Source organism: Acinonyx jubatus, chromosome B2 (assembly GCF_027475565.1).
Source record: "Acinonyx jubatus isolate Ajub_Pintada_27869175 chromosome B2, VMU_Ajub_asm_v1.0, whole genome shotgun sequence".
NCBI lineage: Eukaryota > Metazoa > Chordata > Mammalia > Carnivora > Felidae > Acinonyx > Acinonyx jubatus.
In genome coordinates this window covers 8,802,320-8,826,251 of record NC_069385.1, presented here as the reverse complement: position 1 = coordinate 8,826,251, position 23,932 = coordinate 8,802,320, and the positions used below count along the sequence as shown (strand labels likewise).

General features: G+C 46.1%; 1 protein-coding gene across 1 annotated transcript in view; it reads left to right on the top strand.

Annotated features, from left to right (window-relative positions):
* FNDC1 (fibronectin type III domain containing 1) overlaps positions 1 to 23,932 on the top strand; it is a 106,434-nt gene that overhangs the window by 20,892 nt on the left and 61,610 nt on the right. The window contains exons 2-4 of the mRNA XM_027056527.2: positions 6,360 to 6,554; positions 8,887 to 8,973; positions 9,414 to 9,482. Coding sequence (XP_026912328.2) covers positions 6,360 to 6,554; positions 8,887 to 8,973; positions 9,414 to 9,482 — 351 coding nt within the window. The remainder of the gene's footprint in view (positions 1 to 6,359; positions 6,555 to 8,886; positions 8,974 to 9,413; positions 9,483 to 23,932) is intronic.

Genomic DNA, 23,932 nt, shown 5'->3' with positions numbered 1-23,932 from the left:
GACTTCCATTTTCCTCTCCTCATGTTTCGCTTCTGGCCTCTCTCCTCATCCTGTACCCCCTTTCCTCCACAAGACTTGCTGTATCTGAGGGGTGAGTGGAAGGAGCCCAGTCTCCATTGGCCTACTTTCTCTAGTCGGTGACAGTAATGGGTTAGAAGACACAGACATGTGAGTTTCCTCTTCGGGTCTGCCTTGCCATAGGCTCCATTCCTGCTTCCACATGGGAGGGTCCTGGGTTGTGGCTCAGGCCTGTTGCTTTCTCCCCACCTGTGAGGCAGCGGCCCTGAGGGGTTCTGCTCCTAGGCTCAGCTCTCCCTTCTGTGTTCACCTGAGGGTCTGGAATTGGAGAAGAGAGGAAGACAGAAAGCATGATGACGGTCACACATCCGATCCACCCTCTTTAATTTAACCTTATCAATACTAAACCTGTTAGTTTGATTGTTTGCCTATGTAGAGAATATAATGAAGTCACAGTATGACTTTTCAAAAGTAGAACAAAACAAAGAAAAAAGCAAAAACAATATTTTGGATCCAGAAAGGTTCAGTTACTGTTTTTAATCACAGTCTTCAAATCATGATTTTTTACATGAATTGTGTCCATTTTGGATTACTTTTTACCATTGAATCTTTTTTTTTAATGTTAATTTATTTTGAGAGACAGAGAGAGAACAAGCAGGGGAGGGGCAGAGAGAGAGGGAGAGAGAATCCCAAGCATGTTCGGTGGTGTCAGCACAGAGCCCAATTTGGGACTTGAACTCATGAACCGTGAGATCATGACCTGAGCCAAAATCAAGAGTTGGACACTTAACCACTGAGCCACCCAGGTGCCCCTACCATTGATTCATTTTATCAGTTAATTCTGAACTTTCCATCCCTTTATTCTGAGAAATAGCCCTTGACAGAATTCCCTTTCTAGGAATATACGTATTTTCGTTCGTTGTGGCTATGCCTGTACCCTTAAGGATGGATGGTGATGTCTGAACCAAGATAGTGAGAAGTGAGATACCGAGTTCACTTTGAACACGTTACATTTGGAACTCACATGGGACTATCACATAGGCAGTAGGGACTGTCAGTCTGGGATGGTTAGGCCAGAGCTAGACATCTGGAAGTCTTCAGTTTTGCTAGTAGTTGAAGCCTGTGTAGCATCCTACACTCCCCTACCCAAAACCATCCTGGGGTAGACCTTCCTTTCTTCTTTGGAGCCCAGGCCAGTTTTTTTTTTTTTTTTTTTTTTTTTTTGCAGAGCCTTTAGGTCTCTCATGGGACAGAGGGTGGTCTGGCAGTGAGATAGGAATCCTTGAACAGATCTGTACCTAAAGTGAGACCAAATTGTGCCTTTAGACTCAGTGGACACTCCTTAATATGTCTTCACTATTTGCTTGATCTTCCTGGTCCTTGGAGGTATTTGGGTTGGATATCCTTGGTTGATCTCATGAGTCTAAATCCTGCTAACATCTTTTTCTTCAATCCATCAGCCATTTAAGTGAGAACCAGGCATATGGTCAATTGTGGTGTCAAGAAAGATGCCAGAGTGGCAAGGTGAGCAAGGGGCAGGTGAAGAGTTTTGCCCCTGTCCACTATGAAAAATGGGCCCTGCAGATGTTGGTCAGGCCAGCCTGCCTTGGGAACCTAGCTCTGGCATCCCAAGGGCATTCATCAGCCCTGGAGAATCCCTTGAGGTCACTCTGCAGAAGCTGAAGACCTTCTAAGGGCAGACATTACAGAGCCATTGGAATTTTGGTATCTATCCTTGAGCAGAAAGGGATCCATACTTTGACCCTTGAAGCAAACTGGCCTTCTAGAGCCCTCTTGGATAAGACCTGAGGTTTGGAGCTAGACCAAAGGAGCAACTCTAGGTACTGACTGTGCCCTTATTTTCCATTCCTGAACAAACCAGTAGAGGTCTCACGGGAACCATGGCTCAGACATGTCTAGCCTGGCAGTGGCTGGGAATCTGAAAGATCACCAAAATACCATATGCCACTTGGTACATGGCAAAATATTCTTGAATTTGGGTAATGGTTACTGGCACAAAGTCTGGAAGTGGCTTTGTCATGGTATGAAATTGCTTCCGTCACAGCAGACTTTAGTAGCTTCCTTCTTCTGTCTGGAGCATCTTACCATTTGCTCTATTCAAAGACAGCCTTGAATGGGGAGAAAAGGGGAAAGACATGGACAGGAAATTCTTTTTTACTTAACCTAAAATCCCTTAGGCTGCAGCTTAAGCTCATTTCCTCATTTTGCATCCTGTGGAGAAGAAAAAAACAGCTTGTTGTGGCCCTAACCTGTCGTGCACACTCTGTGAGATTACCTCCCAGTGTTCCCTCTGTTGGGCCATATAATTCCTGTTGTGTTGACTTTGGGTTTTTCCTTTGTCCTTTTTAAAGAGGCAGCTCGTGGGACACATAGCTTTAAAGAATATACCCAGTATCATACGTCCTTATCAGGCAAGAATACTGAGAACGCTTACAAAAGGTCACATGCTGCATTTATCTAACAGAGGGTGGTCTATTATAAGATTCTAAGAACACTTAGAATAAATGAGGAACCACTTTGTCATATTGCATCTTTGTACTCCCAGAATGTTGATCCCACAGCACAGAACCAGAATGCAGTCTGCAGTCCTGGAAACCAATTTCAAAGTCTTTATGCCTTTACTTCACATTTAAGGAAGGAAATCAGGAGACCTACAAAATGATCATCAGGAATAGAACATATTGGCATGTTTCTAGTCCCAAGAAGAAGCTTTCTGTCAGGTAATCCAAGTGTATGCACATTGATTTGTGCCGCCTGGACTGGCTGTTCCTTAGATAGATGCTGATTTGATGAGTTCACCGAGAACTTGGGCTCAGGGAGCTCTGGGTGGGGCTGGAATGACAGACAAGATCACTTTTGATCTAGGGTCTCTCTTCTCTTCCTCCAGTTCTTTCTGAGGAGGGTACAGATGGTAGGAAGCATCACAAATGACATCAATTTTAAATATCAAAGTTGATGAGAATCCAGGGGGTGAAAATACCTGCTAATCAAGCCACCGTATAGTTTGTTTAACTGTCCCAGTTTGCCTGTGCTGGGGGGTAGGGTGGGAGGAGGGGTCATGGTAGACTGGCCTCAGGCCTTTGGAAAACCTTACATTCAGGATTGATCTTAAGGAGACTGATCCTAAGGCTGCTTTGAAAGTATGGTTCCAGGTCCCCCAAAGGTCTTTGTGTTTAAAAACGACCTTCATTAGGTGACTCTGTAAGGCCTAAAGCGTTGCTATGAGAAAAGTCATTTGGTCTCAGGTTTTGTCCTAAGAGTGCAAATATCCCTGAGAGAGTACCTCGTCCACTTCTTCCATGCCTTCAGAGAGAGGGAGGATGAGGACACCCAGCACAAGGTGCCATGACTGGGGTGGGGCAGGAGTGCTCCCCCGCCCCCGCCCCGTCCCGAGGGGAAAGCAGCATGGTGGAAGAAATGGTAATCACAACTACAACTACAGAGGCCTTATCTTTTTTACAAGGGTGGTTTCACTGGCAGTGATCACAGATCATGTATGGGCCGGAGCAGATTCTGAGGATCTGGGAGCTGTGGGGGGGAGGGAGACCTGGGCTTTAGAATGGGACAAAGCAGGGCTTGCATTTGGCTCCCCCTGGGTGCAGCTGTGTGACTCTGGCTGAACCCTAACCTCCTTGCTCCAAGGCCTTCTTTCCCCCTTCTGCAATATGGAGGGAGTTATGTGTGTTCTCCCAGGTTATGTGTGTCCTGAGCGTCTCCTGCAGCATAAGGTTGGGTGCTCAGAGCGGTGCGTGGTGGATGGTAGACACTTGATAAATCCCCTCTTCCTGGGGCGCCTGGGTGGCTCAGTCGGTTAAGCCGCCGACTTCGGCTCAGGTCATGATCTCGCGGTCCGTGAGTTCAAGCTCCGCATCGGGCTCTGTGCTGACAGCTCAGAGCCTGGAGCCTGTTTCAGATTCTGTGTCTCCCTCTCTCTGACCCTCCCCCGTTCATGCTCTGTCTCTCTCTGTCTCAAAAATAAATAAACGTTAAAAACAAAAAATTAAAAAAAAAAATCCCCTCTTCCTATCCACTGAACTCTCCCATTCGTATTTACTTTAGAGCAGTTGCACGCACCATATGGCCTTTTTCTCAGCATACACATTCTGGCTCAGGCAGTTATCAGGTGGAGACACACTGATGGTACTTGATCATTGGCAACAGGAGAACAAACAGACTCATGCATGGACGCAGTTGGAGGCTTTGATTGTGTGAGCACAACGAAATGAGATTCATTAGGTTTTGGCAACCCAGAGGTATTTGCCCCTTGCCCTTCTTTACTTGTGCCCCTTACTGGAGCTCCTTGAAGGTTTTGAGTGTTTCCCCATATGCTGGGCTGATGCAACCATTTGAACATGGATTCTTGCGTGAGTTGGAAATTCATCTATGCCGGGTCCAAGGGTAGATGTGAGGCAGAGCCGGGAAGAACAAGGAGTATGTTTATAAATTGTTCTTTTCAGATACCGGTAATGAAAGTCCAGCATTTTCAGGCCTAGGCAGGTTTGTGCTAATTGAATCACGAGTGCCCAAGAGAAGATGTGACAGTGTTTGGGTTTCACAGGCCTCTTGTTTCAGCTGTGTCTGTCCGGGATCTAACTTTTCTTAGATTTGGAATGGAACCGTAAAGAAAAATGTTATTCACGCACTCATTGATTTGTTTTCGTCCTTGGGAGAACCACCCAGCCATGAGCATCCCTTTGCAGGCTTTGGAGACCTCGCTTTAGTCTTGCACACCTTTTGGTCACTGTGAAATAGCAGATTCCTGGAACTGATTTCTGCCGTTGGGGGAAACATGGAATGCAACTCGAAAAAGCTCGTTAGTCAGATGGCAGAGGAGGAGGAGAGGTTTCTGGAATGAAGCCTTGGGAAAAATAAAGGGAACCGAGGGAAGGGAGCCCCAGTCCTCTGGCTAAGTAAGTCCTGGAAGGTTTCTTGTGGGTGAGGCGGGAGTACGTGAGCATTATTGAAGAGTAGCTGTGATTGCTAGTAAATGCTCAGGAAGTCAACCCCTTGCCGTGTGTACAGTCTCCTGAACTCAAAATTCCACACAGAGTACCAGGTTTCTTTTCTGATTTCTCCCATCCTGACACCCTCATCTCTGGAACTGGGGACGGGTTGCTTCGTGGGTTTCTCTTCGTGCCCGTAGTCGGGCAACATGCTTTTGTCTCTTTCTCTTCTGCTTTGAAATCATCATATTCATTCTCTTCTTTTTTACTCCTTGGATTTCTTTGAGTGGGGTCCACGAGTTCTCCCCTTTTCTCATCGTGTTCCTCCTGAGGCAGCGGGGAAGTTTTGGGGTATGTTAGGGTCATCTGTGCTTCCTGTGTTCTGAATTTTCATCCAGTATTAAAATCACATACTAACCAATCCACGTTTCATCATGAAACACTTCCCCTTTCTTTTTCCACGAGGTTCCAAATTCACTTTTCTTAATGTTACTAAGTTAAAAGGTTTCCAGGTTTTTTGACTACTTTTTTCTTTCCTGGGAGTGCCTGGCATCACTGAATAAACAGTTTCAGATCCAAATTTGCCTAAACTTTATTTGTGTGAATGTTTAGCATGTGTTTATATTGTGTTATGTGTTCTGTGTTAGGATCCATTATGGTGTGGGCTGAGAGATTTTGTTTGACAAAATGTTATGTCTCATTTGGGTTATTTTTGAAAATCTAGAATACTTTTACGGAACCTCAGAACTGAAGAAACAAATGGAATTGTGCTTCTTAATAACTTGTTTTTCCTCTTCTGGGACAAAATATGGAGACATTTAAATTAGTTATATTCAGATATACCAGAGGCTTATCTCCCTTTTAAGCTGTTGATGATCTTGGTTTGTTTTCTTTGTGGAAATGAACACTTCCATTATCTCACTTTGGCTGCAATGGATAGTCTCCCTTATCATGAAAATTTTATGTTGCTCTCAGAGGTATTTTAAAGATTATCCAACTATACCATACAAAATGCTGAGAAGTTATTTGATATATGGTTGCCTCTGGAGAATATGTCAAATTATGAGTTCATTGTTCCTGTGCTAGCAAAGCAGCATAATCAAGCCAGAGAATGCCTCGAGTTTGTTTTGATTCACTTTTGTTTTAAATTTACCACCCACTGTTTTATCCAAAATACATAAAAGCTTGTGGGTTTGGTATGTTTGTCTTGCTCTCATCCTGTAATGATGTTCAAACATGATTGTACTTAAAGTCTTTAGGACCAGACAAATGAAGAGTCATTTGCTCTTTTGATAACAATATCAGAGAACACTGGAAAAAAAAATTCGTTTTCCCAGTCTGTGTTCCCGTAAGTTCATAGTCATGCTGTTTGCATAGCTGACCACCCACTGAAGCCAAGGCACGTGAAACTGCTGTCCACTAAAATGGGCCTGAAAGTCACATGGGACCCACCCAAAGATGCTACCAGTAGACCCGTGGAGCATTACAACATTGCCTATGGGAAGTCACTGAAAAGTCTTAAATACATCAAGGTGAATGCCGAGACGCACTCCTTCCTTATTGAGGATGTGGGTAAGTGACACTCTGGTCTTGTTCCCAGTCAGAACTAACTGTACACCAACCTTCTCAGTTTCCTTCTTAGGTAGGATGGCTGTTTGTGAGACACAGTGTGGACAGGCTCAAGGGACCTCCTGGTTCTTTGGGAATGGGGAGCCGAGTTCATGAGGCTGTGGCTTAACCTTTATCTTGCCCCTGGGCTTCCTCATTCTGCATTTGAATTCTAGTATTTCTGGATATCTCTCTAAATGGATGTAGGAAACCATTTTTAGTTTCTGAATGTGCTTTTGGAAAATACGTTGGTCCTTTGTTTGTTTCATAGAAACTCAACTACTTTGTAGCTTCATCTTGAGATTTCTAGTTTACAAATCAATCAGAGGTTACTCAAGTAATGAGTCCCTGTGAAGGTACGTATGTGCGATATTCGCTTAGCCACATCTGGTTCAAAGATGTAACATTCTCCCCGTTAAATTTGATTCTGGAAGTTTGTAATGTTTGCAGTTTTTCCTAGATATATTGTTTTATAAGTGCAGGTATAGGCGGTTTTGAACTTAGGTTTTGAGCTGCCACCTCCCAGGGATCCCCTGGCTTCTGCGTTTTTGATCTGACGAGCCTGAAACTCCATTTATTCTACAGTCACGTCACAGCCCAACCTCACGATGGATCGTGAAGAAGTAACAGAAGTCAGCATCCATGACAGCCAGGTCTCCCTGTGCCAGGTCACCATTTTCCTGCCTTCCTCTGGTGGATCAAAATCAACTCATGACTCCTTGGGTTCCTGGCCGTAGTCTACGCACTTACTCCTCCACCTCCTGCTCCCTAATGTTAGGTTTTCTGAGTAATGGAGCAGAGAGTGTATAGAAGGGGCATAAGGGGGGCCAGATTTCCTTCTTGGTAGTTCCAGCCACACATACATTTCTCTGAATCCTTTCCATGTCAGTATCACCCTAGAAAGTCCAACTACGAGGTTAAATGGAGATTCTGTTGGATCGAAGGCATGAGCAGGGTCATATCTGCTTGTTCAAACCTTAGGTTGTTAAGATTGCTGCAGAGAAGAAACACATGCAAAAAGAGAGCCCTAGAGCCCACTGAAAAACAAATAATGCCTCCCAAGTAACTCACTGATGAGTTAACAGGAGTCAGAGACATGTGGATTACATTTCTTTGAAAATACGAATAACCTCAGGATGAAGAGAGAAAGTGCCTGGTGAAGCATGATTTTGCATTCTGTCTGGATCTAGAGCATTTTCCAGTTGGTCTGGCAGGTCGTGCCAAACCCTCAATGCCACCAGGCCCTGCCTCAGTCAGACAGAAGTCACACTGGCCTTGAGCACAGCAGGGATGCTAGAGGGCATCACTGTGTCGCTGTTCCTGGACCTCTGGCCCGAGAACTAAAGTTCCGTTGCAGGAATAGTCCTCACTTTGAGAAATGTAATAACCGTTATTGTCTTTGATACAACTAACTCTTACCTCTCCAGCCTTTGGCCCCTCACGTGCCCGCACACTTTCGTCTCCTCAAGGAGTTCGCACCTTCACTTACCTTTCACAGTAATTTATTTTGAGGAAAACGAGCACTACTGGAGTTTTGCTTTCTGAAGCTGCACATTGGGGCGCACTCACTTGGTAATGTGGCGTCTTGGCTTCCCTTCCTGTTCCACTGACTTCAGGAGCTCAGCCAAAGAGAGCATCACAATTTGACCTTGACCCCTAGATGCAAGTCAAAAAGTGGAGCCCAGTTATTTCAAGATTAGCATTTCCAAGATTCCAACAATTGTTTTTCTAGATATTTGTTGAAATAGTCAAAGACAGCACACAGATCTAGTAAAGGGAGTGTTTTACTGGGATAAGGGGAAAATTTCACGAAGCTTTATGTGTGTTGCAATGAAGATTTCCCATGTGCTAAATTTTATGAGTTCCACTGACATTTTCTTACTGTTTTTTGGAGATTTCTGTTTGGAGCTTTCATGGAGAGATATTATTGGCAGTTACTGATAGCATAGGTTAAAACATCTAGTTAGCAGACAGTGCATTTCTATTTCCTGCATTAATTTCACATTAAAAAACTCAAAAGCTTTTTCTGCCTACTGCTCATGGACCCAGGCTTATTACACATGCCATGTACTTTGTACTACAAATAAATTTTGTGTTCTTTGGGTCAGGTGTATTTTAGTTACATGAGAGGAATGTTAGCGATAGCGATTAAAACAGTGAGAGAGAAAGCCGTAGTTAGACTTGTCGCTTAATTCAGATTTCTTTATTTGGTTATATATGAGGAAGACGGTTAGTGAATCGAACTGTCATTCTTGGAGATGTGAAATGGTGGCTTGATATAAACCATATGTTTCAGAGCCGGGTGTAGTGTACTTTGTGCTGGTTACTGCAGAAAACCACAATGGAGTGAGCCGTCCAGTTTACAGAGCTGAAAGCCTGCCTGGTAAGTCTTACCTAGAATTGGAGGCTGTCTTTTTGTTACTTAGATTGGGAGAAACATCTCTCCTTGCTTTCTCAGGTCTACACAAACGTAGAATCTTTAAAGAGTTCCCAAACAGGAATTTTCTTTTTTTTTTTAGACTTGTCTAGCAAGCTGAAAGATTGAAAACTAGGAGAGATTTGCTCCTTCTTTTAAAGTAATTTGAATGTAGGTCATTCGTGTTTTGTCCTATTTTTTTGAGCACTCGTTAGAGTAAACCACGTGCAAAAGACCAAAAAGATGTGTTGTCGATAAAGCGTATGTGCCTTGTTACTGATGTGGCCTGAGCAGATCCTCTGGAAGAGTGTTGAAAAGACCATTAAATATACGTTAGGGCTGCGCAGAAATGTGGAAAATCCAATCGTTCTTGTTTCTAACTATGAAGTTGCATTTTCCTCATTTAGGAGGTGAATGGATCAAGATTGATGGTTTTCCCATTAAGGGTCCAGGACCATTTAATGAAACCGTCACAGGTACCTCGTGCTCCTTCGGTTCATGTCTTCACTGAGGCACCGTCTCGCAAGAGGGTGGTGTTTCTGTCACACACATGTGCTCACCAACCTTCATTCAGTTCCCATCGCTAAACTAACACACATGCCACACGGTTTTGGTCAACCTGCTGTGCACCTGATGGCCCAGACTGCAGCCATTGTTGCTCATTTCTCACTGTTCTTTCATGTTCTGGAGTGGGGAGGTGTCCGCGTCCACATCTGGGGATACTGTTGCACTGTTAACAGGCAAATATGGTGGTTGAGATGGCAGTCCTGGCCTGATGAGGATTGTTACAGCTCTTTTTCCTGTGGATGGCGTAAATGAATGGAACCCACCAAGCAGTGGCTTTTATTGGCTAATATGCTGCATGCATCAAGTCTTTCTCTGTTTTCTTGTAACCATGGGATATTTTGTGATATGTTAGAGAACCTGCCTTCCATCTCTGCTCCATATTTGTATATATGTTTTATCATTTGGATGTTGCTGTTGTCTAGTCATGTTGTTTTACTTGTTGAGAGAAGTGTGTACATTTCTTGTATGTTCTCGTATGAGTGTGGTTGTTTTGGAGTGTGGTTGCATGATATCCCAAAGGCGATATGGTGAGGAACTGTATATTATTTTCATGACCCATGTTTTTAAGTACATCAGTCTGGTGTTGTTGTTGAGAGGAAGGTGAGTACTTTGAAACCAATGACCATAATCTGCTTCTCAGGTCAGATTTGATGGGTGTAGGCAGCTTCAAGTTCCCTTTTCCACCAAAAAGGGGTGGAAAAATGAAACAACCAGAAAAGGAAACTGGCTTTCCAGGAAAGGTGATATGTTTTTGTTCCAATATGTTGGACTTGTGTTGACCCCAGGGGTGATGGAAGGGAGACATGTTAGAGGTGATTACATGTGAAGGGATGAAATTTGGAAGAGAGAAGTAAGAGACAGACATGCATTGTGGAGTCATGCTCCAGAGTGAGAGTGCGAGCAGAGAGTGTATGAGGGTGACAGGAGAGACAAGAGCAAAAGGCCAAGGGTCAAAACGGAGAGGATGATGACAGTAAAGTAGCCAAGATGGTAGTACACCTAGGAATATGCAGAATAGACAAGGGTGTTTATTCCTCGATTGTCTACCCCTGAAGAGGCACATGTAAACTCTTTGCTGACAGAGGTTCAGTGCCTTGTATTTGAATCTTGTATTTTAAATGACCATTTTATTTTTTATAATCTTTCTGATAAAGTTTTCTGAATGTCAGTGGTTTTAGAACAAATAGTTTTCTTTTGCTTTTTCTTAAGTAATGAATTCCTTGTGCCTTCTTTATAGAAGTACGTGTATGTATGACCTTTCTGTGTGTGTGTGTGTGTGTGTATGTATGACGTGAGCATGAATTACCGAAATGCTGGGAATTGGGACTCATAGACAATCGTGTTCCAACTCATTATTGGTCTTATGTACAGTAAGATGATTTAACCTCTCTCTGTAGAAGACTTTGTGTGCCCTAGTTGCCAAAGAGCACTCTTCTATAATACATAATAGTATATTTGTTATACATTACGTTACAAAAGATACTGGAAGAAATTAGCTGAAACAATTTACAGCATATGCTGTAAAGCAGAATTTTTTTAATGAATATCCAGAATGCATAGACTTGGCGACAGTGCTCCAGAAAAAAAAAATCACATTTCATTGTTATTAAAATAATAAGAATAATTCATGAGAAGTGATCAAGAAGTGATCGGCATGCATCTACACCTTTTTTATAAGGCTTGGGAAATACTATGCTGCTGTTCTGAGGAATGGTTAATAAATTATAATCCTGGTAGTTAAACAAAAGAAGTATTCTGAATTCCAAGTATCTTCATTCAAAAGAAGGGATTTGTCCTGGGGATATTGGCAGACATTGGCATTGACTCCTGGGGTGAGGTCCCAAGGGTTCCCTTTAGTGCTTTGACTGGTGACATCCCACTTTATTCTAGTGTTTTATTTGAAGCCAGAGGGAAATCTATTCTTTTGCTTTGCTCGAAACAGTAGTTTCAGTTCAAATTCCAGAAGGCCTCTTTATGCTGCTGAGACCTATTTTGACCTCGTTATCTTTCCTTAATTATTAGATTCATTCATTTAGCGCCATTGGTTTTGCCAGCATGTCTGGATGCTAAAGATACAATAATGAAGAAGATAGACAAGGGCTTGCCTTAATGGAGACTGTAGTCTAGAGGGAAAGAAAGACAATAAACATATAAGCAAAACATAATGCATATAATCTGTATTAGTTTGCTAGGGTCGCCATAACAAAATACCACAGAGGGTGGCTTAAACAATAGATGTTTATTTTCTCGCAGTTCTAGAGCCTGGAAGTCCAAGATCAAGGTGTCAGCAGGTCTGATTTCCCCTGAGGCCTCTCTCTGGCTTGCCTTTCCTCTAGGAGTGCACATTCTTGGTATCTCTTTGTGTCTCTGAATTTCTTCTCCTTAAAAGGACACCAGTTAGATGGGATTAGGGCCCACCCCAGGGGCCTCACTGTAATTTAACCACCTCTTAAAGGCTCAGTCTCCAGATACATTTACCTCCTGGGATAACTGAGGGTCAGGACTTCAACACGTGAATTTGGGCGGGGGTGGGGGTGGGTGGGGACACAATTCAGCCTGTAGCATGATCATAAGTTCTTTGAAAAGTGAACAACATTGAGATCTAGAATAAGCAGGGTGGGGGAACCCAGGAGGCGCAAAGGTGGTGACGCCAGGCTGAGATGGTATGGGGACCGCGGGGGTGAGCGTTAGGAGGAAGAACGTGCCAGGGCCGACTTGAGTGATTCTCAGACTGGTTGCTCGTCCAAATCTGAAAACCCAGAGGACTCAGAAAGTAAGAGGACTAAGCAGAACTGCAATTCCCTGGCAGAAGTTTCAGCTTTGGCTTTGGGTAGCTCCTGTTCTATCTTTCAGCTAGAAAGTTCTCTGTGTATTTAAATATAAGATCCCTCTCACTGAGACTTAAACCCATATTCCTCTGTTTAGTCCCCAGGGAAGAGAAGTCCCAAGTCCAGATACTGGAATCTTATTATTTACCTCCCCTGAAGATTTCTTTTCTGAAGCTGTTTTAGCTTTTTTTTCCCCCTGTTGACTGGATGTGGGGTCATATGGTCTGTGCAAAGCCAGACACTGGGGTCAGGACAGGACCATGGCCCAACCCTGATTCCAACCAGCCCAGCGACTGGGCGCGCAGGTCAACCTGCCTTCACCAGGCTCTTCATCTGGAAAATTTTAGTTCTCAGTAAGATCATATGTATTTTTTTAAAGTTTATTTCTTTATTTTGAGAGAGAGAGAAGAGAGCAGTGGAGGGGCAGAGAGAGAGGGAGAGAGAGATAATCCCAAGCAGGCTCTGTGCCGACAGTGGGGCATGAACTCAGGAATCTTGAGATCGTGACCTGAGCCAAAGTCAAGAGTCAGATAGATGCTCAACCCACTGAGCCACCCAGGCACCCCGGATCATGTGTATTTTTAATAAGGTGATGGTTTTCTAAAAATCGTCATGCTGCCCTTAAGCTATGGGGCCCAAACTAGACATAATATGGAGGGAAAAGTCAGACTTGTGCCTCATATTTTGTTATATCATATTTTAGTTCCTGAAGCTTGCTCATTTTGTAGGCAATTAACTTATAGCTCAGACTTGAGCCCACAGTTCTCCGTGGCCATTCTCAACCAACACTGGCTTGGTACCTGACCTCCAGTTTGCTCCCCAAATACAAATAGCATGTTGGCGCTAGGCTCATAATGGCCTGTCCACACTGGCGTCCTTCATGACAGTGGCCCATGTGACAGCTTCACCTCAAGCTTTCCAGCTGCTGCCACCTATCACCTGTGGTAAAGCTGCTCCTCTCCACAGTCATCTCGCCTCCTCAACTGCCTCGCTCTCCTGAGCTCACTTTCAGACCTACTCAGGCTTTGGGTCCAGAGACACGTCCCATTTCCACGGTCCAGAGCCGTCTCCTGGCTCACTTCTCGTCTTATCCTGGTCCCACTCATGTCAGCACGGCCGGCCCCCTGACAGAGGGACAGCCTCAGTGGCCTGCTAGTCCCCACACCACCACCCCCCACCCCCCATCCCTCCTGCATGTGCATTGTTGAGCCTCGTGGGAGAAGCAGAGAGTTGAGCTGATCTGCACCATTGTCACTCCTTACCGCTGGTTAGCCAACTCCACTCGGGTCCTCAGCGCTGCTTGGCTGTTGTTCTATGTGCCCTAAATCCGGCTCCTTCCTTTCTTCCATGGGTTGGGCCAGAATGTTGCCACTTTGCTCAGGCTCCTCCCTTTGCCCGTTCTCCTCTCGCTTTTAGCCCTGCTTCCCTCCTCCCTGGGAAATAAAGGCCATCAGCGTGACACCCCTCCTCTTATTTCCTGTGACCTCCAAACTCTCATCTCCCTTCCCTCCTCTTGGCTCTGAGGGGAGCTGCAGTCTGCACGTCTCTTCAAGGCTGACTTCATGCACGTGAAGCTGCTTTGCACGCATGGTCAAGCCAGAGGGCAGGCCTGGGTTCGCATCCATCATGGGAGCCCCGACGCTCCCCTCAGTGCCTGCCTCAAACAGCTGATACCTGCTGTTGAACAGGTGTCCAATTATTTGACATGGGAATGATGAATCAGGAAGCCATGCGCCCCACAGTTTGGCGTCTTCCTGCCCTGGCATTTCTTTTCATAGGCAATACCTACAGGCATATGAGAAATGGGTATTTCATAATCTAGAAATACGAATTCTGCTCTTTTCTATCAGTAGCTCATCAAAATGAGCACTGACCTTCAGGTGTATTTTCGTGCCAATTTATTTAAATGTGACTGATGTCGAGCGTGGAAACTCTAACCCTGGTGTGCGGCAATGGGCTGTTTCCTGACCTGTTGACTTCAAGCCGCTGTCCCCATCAAGCCGGTGTCTCTGCCCTGTGCACGGCTGCCCGGGCTGCCCAGGACATTCCTAGATCCAGATTCCTCAGCTGTAACATGCTGCACTCGACAAGAAGTTTTTAGGCTCCTTTCTAAGAACTGTCTCAGGTTCTAGGTTTCATTCTACGGTTCCTTTCAGCTTTGAAATTTCGTGAATTTTGGACACTAAGTGGATTGATTCACCACTTTTCATGGATGATTTTAAGCTTAGCAAGCGATTGGGAATCATTTTTATTACTGAGAAATGGCTCCGAGCCTTTCTCTCCACCCTACTTTGGCTGTTTTAGGTCAACAAAGTCAAAAATCCTATTAGCAAAGGGAGAAACACTGACTTGGAGTGTCTGGGTGTTGAGTGCGTGCCCAAGGACACAAAAGTGCACAGAAGAAAGAATTGTCTCCAGGGATCCACTGAAAGTGCCTCCCCGAACGGCCCCCCCGTCTGTGCTGCCCTCCCCTTCTCTGTGTGTGATGGCAGGAATCCTGCCACGTGGGCCAGAAGACACGCATCCGTGTCACTCTGGGTAAAAGGTGCCGGCACAACCCACCCGTGGGCAAATCACACACAATGCTGATTATCTGATTATCCATCAGGTAATGCTGGAGCCAGACCATGGGGCTGCTCTGTGCCAGACTTAGAGTAGACTGCAGTCCAGAAATTTTTAATTAATTATGATCAGTTGGTCTTTTTGCAAGCTAGTTTCCATTAACGTCCCGGCCAACGGGGGTTTACTAATGTCTGTGGCATTATTTCCTCGGGAGCTTTCTCATGCCATCATCAGTTGTTACTAAGTACGATTTGCAGGGCAAAAATCAATTTCTGGTTCACAGCCCGGGTGGTGAGCTCCTCAAGGGCTGGGTCCTTTGATTTACTCATTTTTTTTTAATGTTTATTTATTTTTGAAAGAGAGAGAGAGAGAGAGAGTGAGTGAGGGAGGGGCAGAGGGAGAGGGAGAGGGAGACACAGAATCCAAAGCAGACTCCGGGCTCTGAGCTGTCAGCACAGAGTCTGGCGCGGGGCTCGAACTCACAAACCATGAGATCATGACCTGAGCTGAAGTCGGATGCTTTAATCGACTGAGCCACCCAGGCGCCCCAATTTACTCATCTGTTTATCTCCAGGGCCTGGGGCAAGCACACAGTAGGTGCTCCATAAATGTTTTTTAAGCAGAAATGCACTTGGAGGCTGCTTCCCCTGGGGGGCTGTGCCCTGGTATAGGAGATGAGCAGTGACGAGAGCTTCCACATCACACAGCGCCCTGTCAGGAGGCCAGGGTCACCTCTGCCTGGTTCAGCCGCGGACGCTGGGGTGGTCCTGGGCCGGCCGGTGTGTCGGCCACAGAGCGGTGTGGTCGTTAATCAGAGATCCTAATTCTTGCCTTCTGTTTCTTGGAATGATATTGACTGTGTCTGTGGATTGGGATTCCTCGAGGCGGCTGGTCTGTGAGACGAGGTGGGTGCACAGTCCCTCTGCTGTGGGGTTGCCTCTCAGTCCCTCGGAGGCACTGCCCGGAGACAGGTGCCTTCCTCTTGGGGGCTCCCAGCTCTTTATCAGAGTGACTGCTTCCAAGTCGCCTGTCACATTAGGGGGGAGACTTCCCTAACCTTCCGGCCCGTTCTTCAGTAATGAGAAAGTAGGGCGTGGAGGCTTGTGTGCGGAGCTGTGTGACTTCTCACGTGGCTGGATGTGCTTGGGTCAGATCCAAGCCCTTGGGGGTTCCAGCCCCCACAGGTTTCCCCTGGAAGGGAGTCAGGAGCCATCACCACCGGCCTTCTCTGACACCAGGGCTTCACCCAGCCTTCTGTGGCGTTTCCCCCGTATTGATGAGTAGGATATGTGCTCACAGATTTTCCCTTCCGTGAGTTGCTAGGAAGCCAGTGGCTAGGAGTGAGGCTGTTTGCTGGGGGTGGGCTGGGTGCTCCCTTCAGAGCCGATGAGTGGCTGCTCCAAGCAGACAGGGCAGGGCCGAAAGCTGGAGAGATGAGCTGTCCCCACGTGAGTGGCCTTGAGTGAGGGGCTGCTCTCCCTGCCTTCATGTCCTGCAGTCATTACTAAACCCAATGCTTCTGACAAGGTCAGTGTCCTGGGGGCCAGGTGCCGCTCTCTGACTTCATATCCACCGTGGCCTTTTCTTTTGATGTCTGAGTGGAAGAGAGGGAGGGCGTGGCCCCTGTGAGGTCGCCAAAGAGGGATGTGCTCATAAGGCAGGATCCCTGCAAATGCAGATCTTAGTCCTGAAAGAAAGCCCTTTTCTCTTTTAGCTTTTCAACCTATTCAAATATCGTAACTGGGTCTTCCATTTGCAAAGGGCATGTTGGGTCACAGTAAGAAGCTGAATTCTTCAGTAGCCACTCAACAAAAACATGGTCTTCATTTCCAGGGAACGAGTGCATTACTTAGTTGTCTACTCCCGAATGAGAGCGATGTAGACGAGCTTTAAGACTAAAACAACTGAACCAAACAAACCTTTGAACTGGGACATGATTTTCCTCAGAATATTTCCCAGTCCTTCTTCTCGGCCTCCATAGTCTCCGTGTTACGCCACGGGGTGAAGAAACGCCAGAGGTCTGCATTTCAGCCGCTGAGGAGGTCAGAAAAGGGCCGTTCCCCCTTTTGCTTTTCTGTGGCCCTCGTGGGTCCTCAGGAAGTGCCTCCGGAAATGACGATACCCCCAGAGGGATCTAGAGCAGATGCTTTCAGTGACTGTGACTGCCCATCATGGATGGAGGAGGCCTCCACAGCTGGAGAAGCTCCCTGGATCCCCTCACGCTGTGTCCGTGGGGCTGGGCCAGGGGTGGGCTCCCCCCAGGCTCCTGTCGCAGGTGGCTGAGGACATCAGCGGCTGGTGTTGTTCTTCAAGGCTTATACAGGAGCTACTGCCATGAGTAGGAAGCAGACCCTTGCTCTGCCTACACAGTAAGATGGTCAGCTTAGTGTGGGGAGAGATGCCCCTCGAAAAGCTTAGGATCTGTAAGAACTGAGGAATGTGTCCATGCAGGTGGTTGCTGAACCTCTTAATTCTTGTGCCGGTGGCCGGGCTTCATGACCAACTTGTGCAGGTGTCACTCATGTAGCACTGGCCGCCATCTCAGGGTGACCTGGCATTTTGTAGCCCTGGTCCTGTGGGGTGAAATCGGTGGCATAAAGTACTTTTCACTGATATTCTTTGCACCACCAAGGTCAAAGTCAGCCACCGTTTGACACGTCGGATAACATCCTGAAGCTGCTGACGCACTAGTGGTTCTTGGGGCTTCTAAACCTGGGGTTCTCGGAACCTGGAAGTCCATGAAGGTATAGGATTCACCGGCCATGTCCACAGGAAGTGCTTTCTTGATGATCAGTCATTCAAAACGTTACTTTCTAGTGTAAAACAAACACCAAAATATTAAAGAGTAGTCTGCAGAATTGACGTGCAATTTTGAGATAAAGTCTGCATAAATTGCCTTGCTCCTGGCTTCTGGGATTGTGCCATCTGCTTTTGCTGTTAAGTAAACTCTGGTGAAAAGTTTGAGGAGCTATACTAAGTGATAACGTGAAACGAACAGCCAAACAAAACAAAATGGCCACAGGTGAGTGGTCCCAGGATGGCGGAAAGTATTTGCTTTGTTTCTGGGACCATCCCTACTGGATTCCGAGTGCCCTATTTTAGGGCACCAGTGCTGGCTGCCTCACACAGCCTGTGGGGTTCTGACCACACCGTCCTTTCTCCATGCCATGCCGAGAAGGATGCCCTGAGGCTTGTCATCTGGTGACAGCCTGGACATCACTGCATCATCCCAGGGAGCAGGTGAGAAGAGTTTGTGAAGACCTGGACAGGTCCAGGGGGCAGGAGAAAGCTTGACGGAAGACACTTAGGTTGGTTGATTTAAGAGTTAGTGTGAGATGTTTTATAAAGGTTCTTTAGGGTTCATGATCCATCACAATGTTAGTAATTGGCATTGATTAGCTTGGGGGAGATCAAGGTTGTTTTTCTTTCTTTTTCTCTTTTTTTCTTTGAAGATCTTCTGTCTTCTCCCAAGCCCTGAAAAGGCAGTAAGGATCCAGTGCCTCCAGGTGTGGGCTTAGGGCCACCGCTCTAGTGTCTCTGAAGGATGGAGAGATGTGTCTAACTTGCAAAAATTCTCTCCTTCATGTTCTGAATGCTTCCCCGGATGAGTCAGGTGGCCAGGCCGTCGGTGGTGCTGCCCAGGTCCTGGGCTCTTCATCAGACGGTCTTCCCCGGAGTGCTGAAATGTATAAATGTCAGGGGAACAGTGTGATGAGTGTATCCTGATGGGACAGATGGACCAACTTCTCTTAAGAGCAGCCGGGTCCTTGGGGTCTATGCTGACATTTTCCGTAAGTGGGTGTCCTCGTGGTGTGGAAGTCACAGGCAGTGATTACTGGAGCTGCAGACCAGATCCTTCACGTGAGGTGTCTGTGAGGCACCAAAGGGACCTTCTCCCAGGGCAGCCACCATGCTGGCCGCTGGTGACACTGACTCTATAACCACCGGGAACTTCTGAACAAGAACGAAGTGGAGAGAATCAGAGCTACAGATCCCACAGATCAGGGTTCCAGCCCAGCTTAGTGCCCCTGCTGTCTGGCTTTGAATCCCCCCTTAACCATTCTGAGCCCCGCTTTCTTTGTAAATGGGCCGTTATTGGATTATTGTGAGGATGTTTGTCAAATGCCTTCTGCCTGGTTCGGATCCAATTATCTTACGAAGGTTGGTGACATGGTGACAGACTCTATTCCAAAATAAAGAAATAAGACAGTCTTTTTCTGGTTAAGTAATTCTTTCCTGTTAAAAATATTTTCTCACTGTCGTTAAGTTGTTAGTAATAAACTGCCAAATAAAAATGTTTGGCCTATCACACAAAAGCTTAGTCGTCAGATCACTGAGGATGTTTATTGGAAACGAAAACATGGCATTAAAAGGACTTCATGTGTGGAAGGAGAGTTTTGTGAAACATGCAGAGCTGTCTCAGGAGATTACGTGTCAGAGCTCGCCCAGGAAGGAGCCCTTGGCAGACAGAGGTGCTTGCAAACCTATCTTGGCAGATGTCGGTCAGTGCTGGCCTGGACCTATGTTAGCGACAGGGAATCCATACTCCGAGTGGGGACACCAAAGCCCATGTCCTGTCTCTGTTCTGGCTGTCCGTGGTTCATCTTCACACCCCTCTAATGCACGTTTTCTCCCCTTTTCCCATCCTGTCTCTTCCTTATCATGTTTATTCATCAAATGTGAACGTAAGCTTTGGACTCTCTGGCCCTGATGAGGGTGGGGGCTGGGGAGTGTTTCCACAAGCCTTCCAGGTGATTCCGCCCCACACTGCCGTGTGGGGGCCACTATACTCTAGCCTCACAGGCTGGGCCTCTTCTCGCTGGAGGGACCGGTGCCCCCGCTGGCCTCGGGGGTCTGATGTTTGGGGATGGTGGGGAAGCTGCCTGGGGCAGAGGACGAGTGAGCACACAGGCCTGCCCTGCGAGGCCGTGGGAATGGGGATAAGGGCCATTTACCTTTATCTTTGTGAGGCCTGGAGGTCAGGGATGTGGGGTGTCAAGTTGGTCAGTGGAAGAGACCACTTAAACCTGGTCCTCAGAGCTGCGCACCGAGTGATACCTCACACTCTGCGGAAAATGAGAATGTCCTGGTAGCTGAGGCCAGGCTGAGGAAAGTGGTCCCTGGACAGCAGTGGCCACGGACTCTTTTAGGCCAGCGAAGAGTAGGGACTTGATAATTGTTAGATGCTTTCAGTTCATGGTGCAAAAAGGGGTCTGGATTAGACCACCTCGCATTTGAGAAGGTTTTCAACGTAAAGAGTCTTTGGCAATAGGGCATCTTTTGCTTTTGTCTGGTTCTTTGCAACACATTTTCGCGGCGCCCCCCGTGTGCAAGGCATCATGGTGAGCTGTGTAGCGCGAGTGTGGCCCACCCATCTAGTGAGTCTGGTAAACGAGGAATTTCATTTTTATCACAACTGCACACACAGCTAGCAATGAATGTGTGCTTAATATATGCCAGGAACAGTTTTAAATGCCTTTTGTGGATTAATATTACAAAATTCGACATGCTATATACTACTTTACAGAGGAGGAAATGGAGCTTCAGTGAATATTCTCAAAGTCACACAGCCAGTGAGTATCAGACTTAGATTCAAACCCTGACTTTAGAGTCTGTGGAAACCCAATTCAGAAGCAACCATGTTTAACTAGCTTTGAATTGTAGATGGGCAGAGCATCACGTTGGTTTTTTAAGTTTTTTTCTTTGCATCAAGAGCAGATTCTGAGTCCATGTAATTTCAGAATATTTGCCAATTGGTGTGGCTGGCAGTACAGGTCAGGAGCGATGTCCTAATCCTGTTTGACTTTCTGAGGTCTGCTATAATCCAGATGGTAATTGTTGTCCCCAGTTGACCTGCCAGGTAGATGGTGTGTAATTGATCGCCACAGGTCTTCTGTTATTGACCAGTTCTGAGTAAGATCTACCTGGTTAGATTGTACCAGGAGCAAGGGAGGGATTGTGTCCCGCCAAGGTTAAAATACACTCTGCACTGGTCAATGTGAACGGGATTACCCGTGGCAATTGTGACTTCCTGTTTTCAAGATAAAAGACTTACAGAGATTTATTAGAAAAATTTCACAGGGCTTCTGTGAAGCTGTCACATACAGCTTAGAGAAGACACAGAAATAGTTTCATTGCAAGTAAATGTGAACCATACGGATAGTTTTGTTTTTTTTTTAATGTGTGCATCAGCTTAAAAGAGAATTACCAGATGATCTATAAAAGATCTATGAAAGATGTTTGATGGTGTGAAGGACCCAGCATATTAAGGAAATTTTCAAAATACCTGAAAAAAAATTATAGCTGGCGTTTCTAAAACCAAGGTTAGAAAAATGGAGGGCTGTGTTGAGGGGGGTTAGAAAAATGGAGGGCTGTGTTGAGGGGGGCATTTTCACCTTACTCTGTGGTTTTCAGAGTCTGGAACGTCCGTGTGGTGTGGGAACAGTTCTCAGGGCAATCTTTGGTGAGAGGCCTTCTCTTGTTTGTTTGTTACCTGCTGGGTATACTGTCTGGTCCATTGAAACACACGCACACCCACGTACACGCACACACACACGTGCGCGTGCCCACACACACACTCTTAGTGCCCACTGTACGAGGCATTATACTCATACCCTGAAGACGGCCTGTTCAGTTCTGAACCTTGTTTGACATTCATTCATTGGCAGACGAGGTTAGGTGGTTGCCGAGGTGGCATATGGGGTGAGGGGAGAACGTAAAGGGGAGGTGTCTAGTTAGACAAGATTGGAACTCGGCCCGCAGTGGTGGAATTCGGGTCTCCAGTGGGCACGCGGTAGCCGTGCGGCCTTGGGTCAGTGACTTCATCTCTTTGAACATCAGTTTTCTCTCAGGGATTATGATGTCTGTCCTACTTACTTGGAAGCTCTTGTAAGGACAATTAAAATAAACCATGTGAGGGCTTGGGATAAACTGTGAAGGTCTGTATACAGTAGGCCGTGTGGTTGGTGGTTGGGGCTAGCCTCAGCCCTGTGGTTGGTGGTTGGGGCTAGCCTCAGCCCCGTTCCCTGTTTTCCCCTGAGCTCCTTGTACAGCAGGCTCAGCCTCCTTCCCCAGCCCTGGTGCAGAGAGGTTGGACAGCAGGTCGGAGCCGGGGGTGAAAGCCCATACGATCTGAGGGGGCAGCCACTGTCTTTGCCACTGGGCAGTGTGGTGGATAGTTAGTGGGCCTCGCGTGGGTCAAGACAGAGCCACAGGCACCTCAGGCAACAAACTTGTGCCGTCTGAGACTGAACTCCTTGTCCTTGGAACCTTACCCCTTCCTCCTCCTCAGGGACTCTGTCACTTTTCCTTGTTACTGTTTTGTCAGTATTTTACTGTTGAGTGTCGGGGGTTATTTGTCTGGAGCAGAGACCCGCCACGTTCCCCAAGGCCCAGCAGTGACAGTGCACCCTCCGGGAACACTATCCACCATAGCACGCGGGACACGGCTGGAAGTGTCCCAGGCCTGGAGCAGAGCTCCAGGGCAGGGAACAACCATCTCTGTCCAATAATTTATTTTTTAGCTGACTCCTGTAAGACCCATGTGTGTGTTTTCAGTACATTTTCCCATTTTGCTGGACATCATCCCAGAACTCCCGTGCTGACGTGTTGCTTTCTGCAGTGGTAGGAGCATCCCTGTAGGCCGCAGAGGGCTTTAGACCAAGAGCTCGGGGTGGGTGAGTAACACTGAGAACAGTCAAATTGATAACAGCACCATGGACATCTGTCCTGTTTACTGCCGCTCCTCGAGAAACAGACTGTGACAGCCATGGTTGGGTGGTGACCCTGTCATTTCCACCCAAAAAACAAGCGGTGCAAATGGCCTGTGGCAGCTTGATCAAGAGTCATGTTCAACCCCACATCATTGAGAGGCGCCCTTGAAGAGGTATGAACTTTTTATAAAAGTCAAATAAACATATGTTGTTGGCAGAGATCATTTTCACCTTTTACACTTTTTAAAAATGTAGTACCAACCCCTGCCCAATGCTGGGCATCCTGTGAAATCAAACCCCAACCTCAGGTGGTTCACCCTCAGAGAGTCTGTGTCATTAACTCATGAGAGGATCTTCTGATAAAATGGAATTTCGTGTGTGTGGTGACAGTTTGCATTAGAGGCCCACGGGTAAAAATGACTTAGAAGATGTAAAGACAGAATGAAGCAAAGGGTTTTGCTTCCTGTAAAATTTTCTTTCTTGACTTCTATGCCCATGCTTATGGCTCCTGTAAAGTCTATTTCATCACTTTGCACAAATCTGAAAATGACATGAACACTATTCCTGAGAAATTAAGCTTGGTTATGTATTTTGTTCTGATGAATGTCCCCCCAAGATCTGTTAACTTTAAAAAAAAACCAAAACGTCATTGTTGGTAAATGAGACTGAACATGCTGTTCCTTATTCAGATTTTACTTTTATATGTGTTGTTTTATAAGACATTTTCCTCAGTATTTAAAAAAAAAAATCTTTTCACTGTAGCCCCACACAAGGTCTGTTTGCCAGTGACTCATGCTGTTGAAGAAATTCATGTCCACCTCTGTGACACCGTCATCTGTGGATAACCCAAACACTTAATAAGTTTTGGCAACCTGGATCTTTCTAGAAACATGGGACATCACATTGTTATGGGTATGAAGTAAGAGATCCCCAGTGGGAACTCTTAAGAATAACAAATCATAGGATTAATATAGGAACTCGTACAGTTAATCAATGCTGTGCCATTAATGAGTATTAGTACTGAACAGTTTTGGCAAATTATTTTCTTTTGAGCTACTTAAATGAATATATTTGTCTTTTCATATCATTTGGTGGTCCTTAATTTTTATAGAGGCTAGTCCTTGAAATTGAGAGCCTACCTCTTAACTTGGAACAAAACGGAGATCAGTTTGGTATTAACCCCAGGAAAAGTTATTCGATACCAGGCTGCAAGTTCCATAAAGTTAGTCCCTTGACTACACTATTGGGCTAAAAACA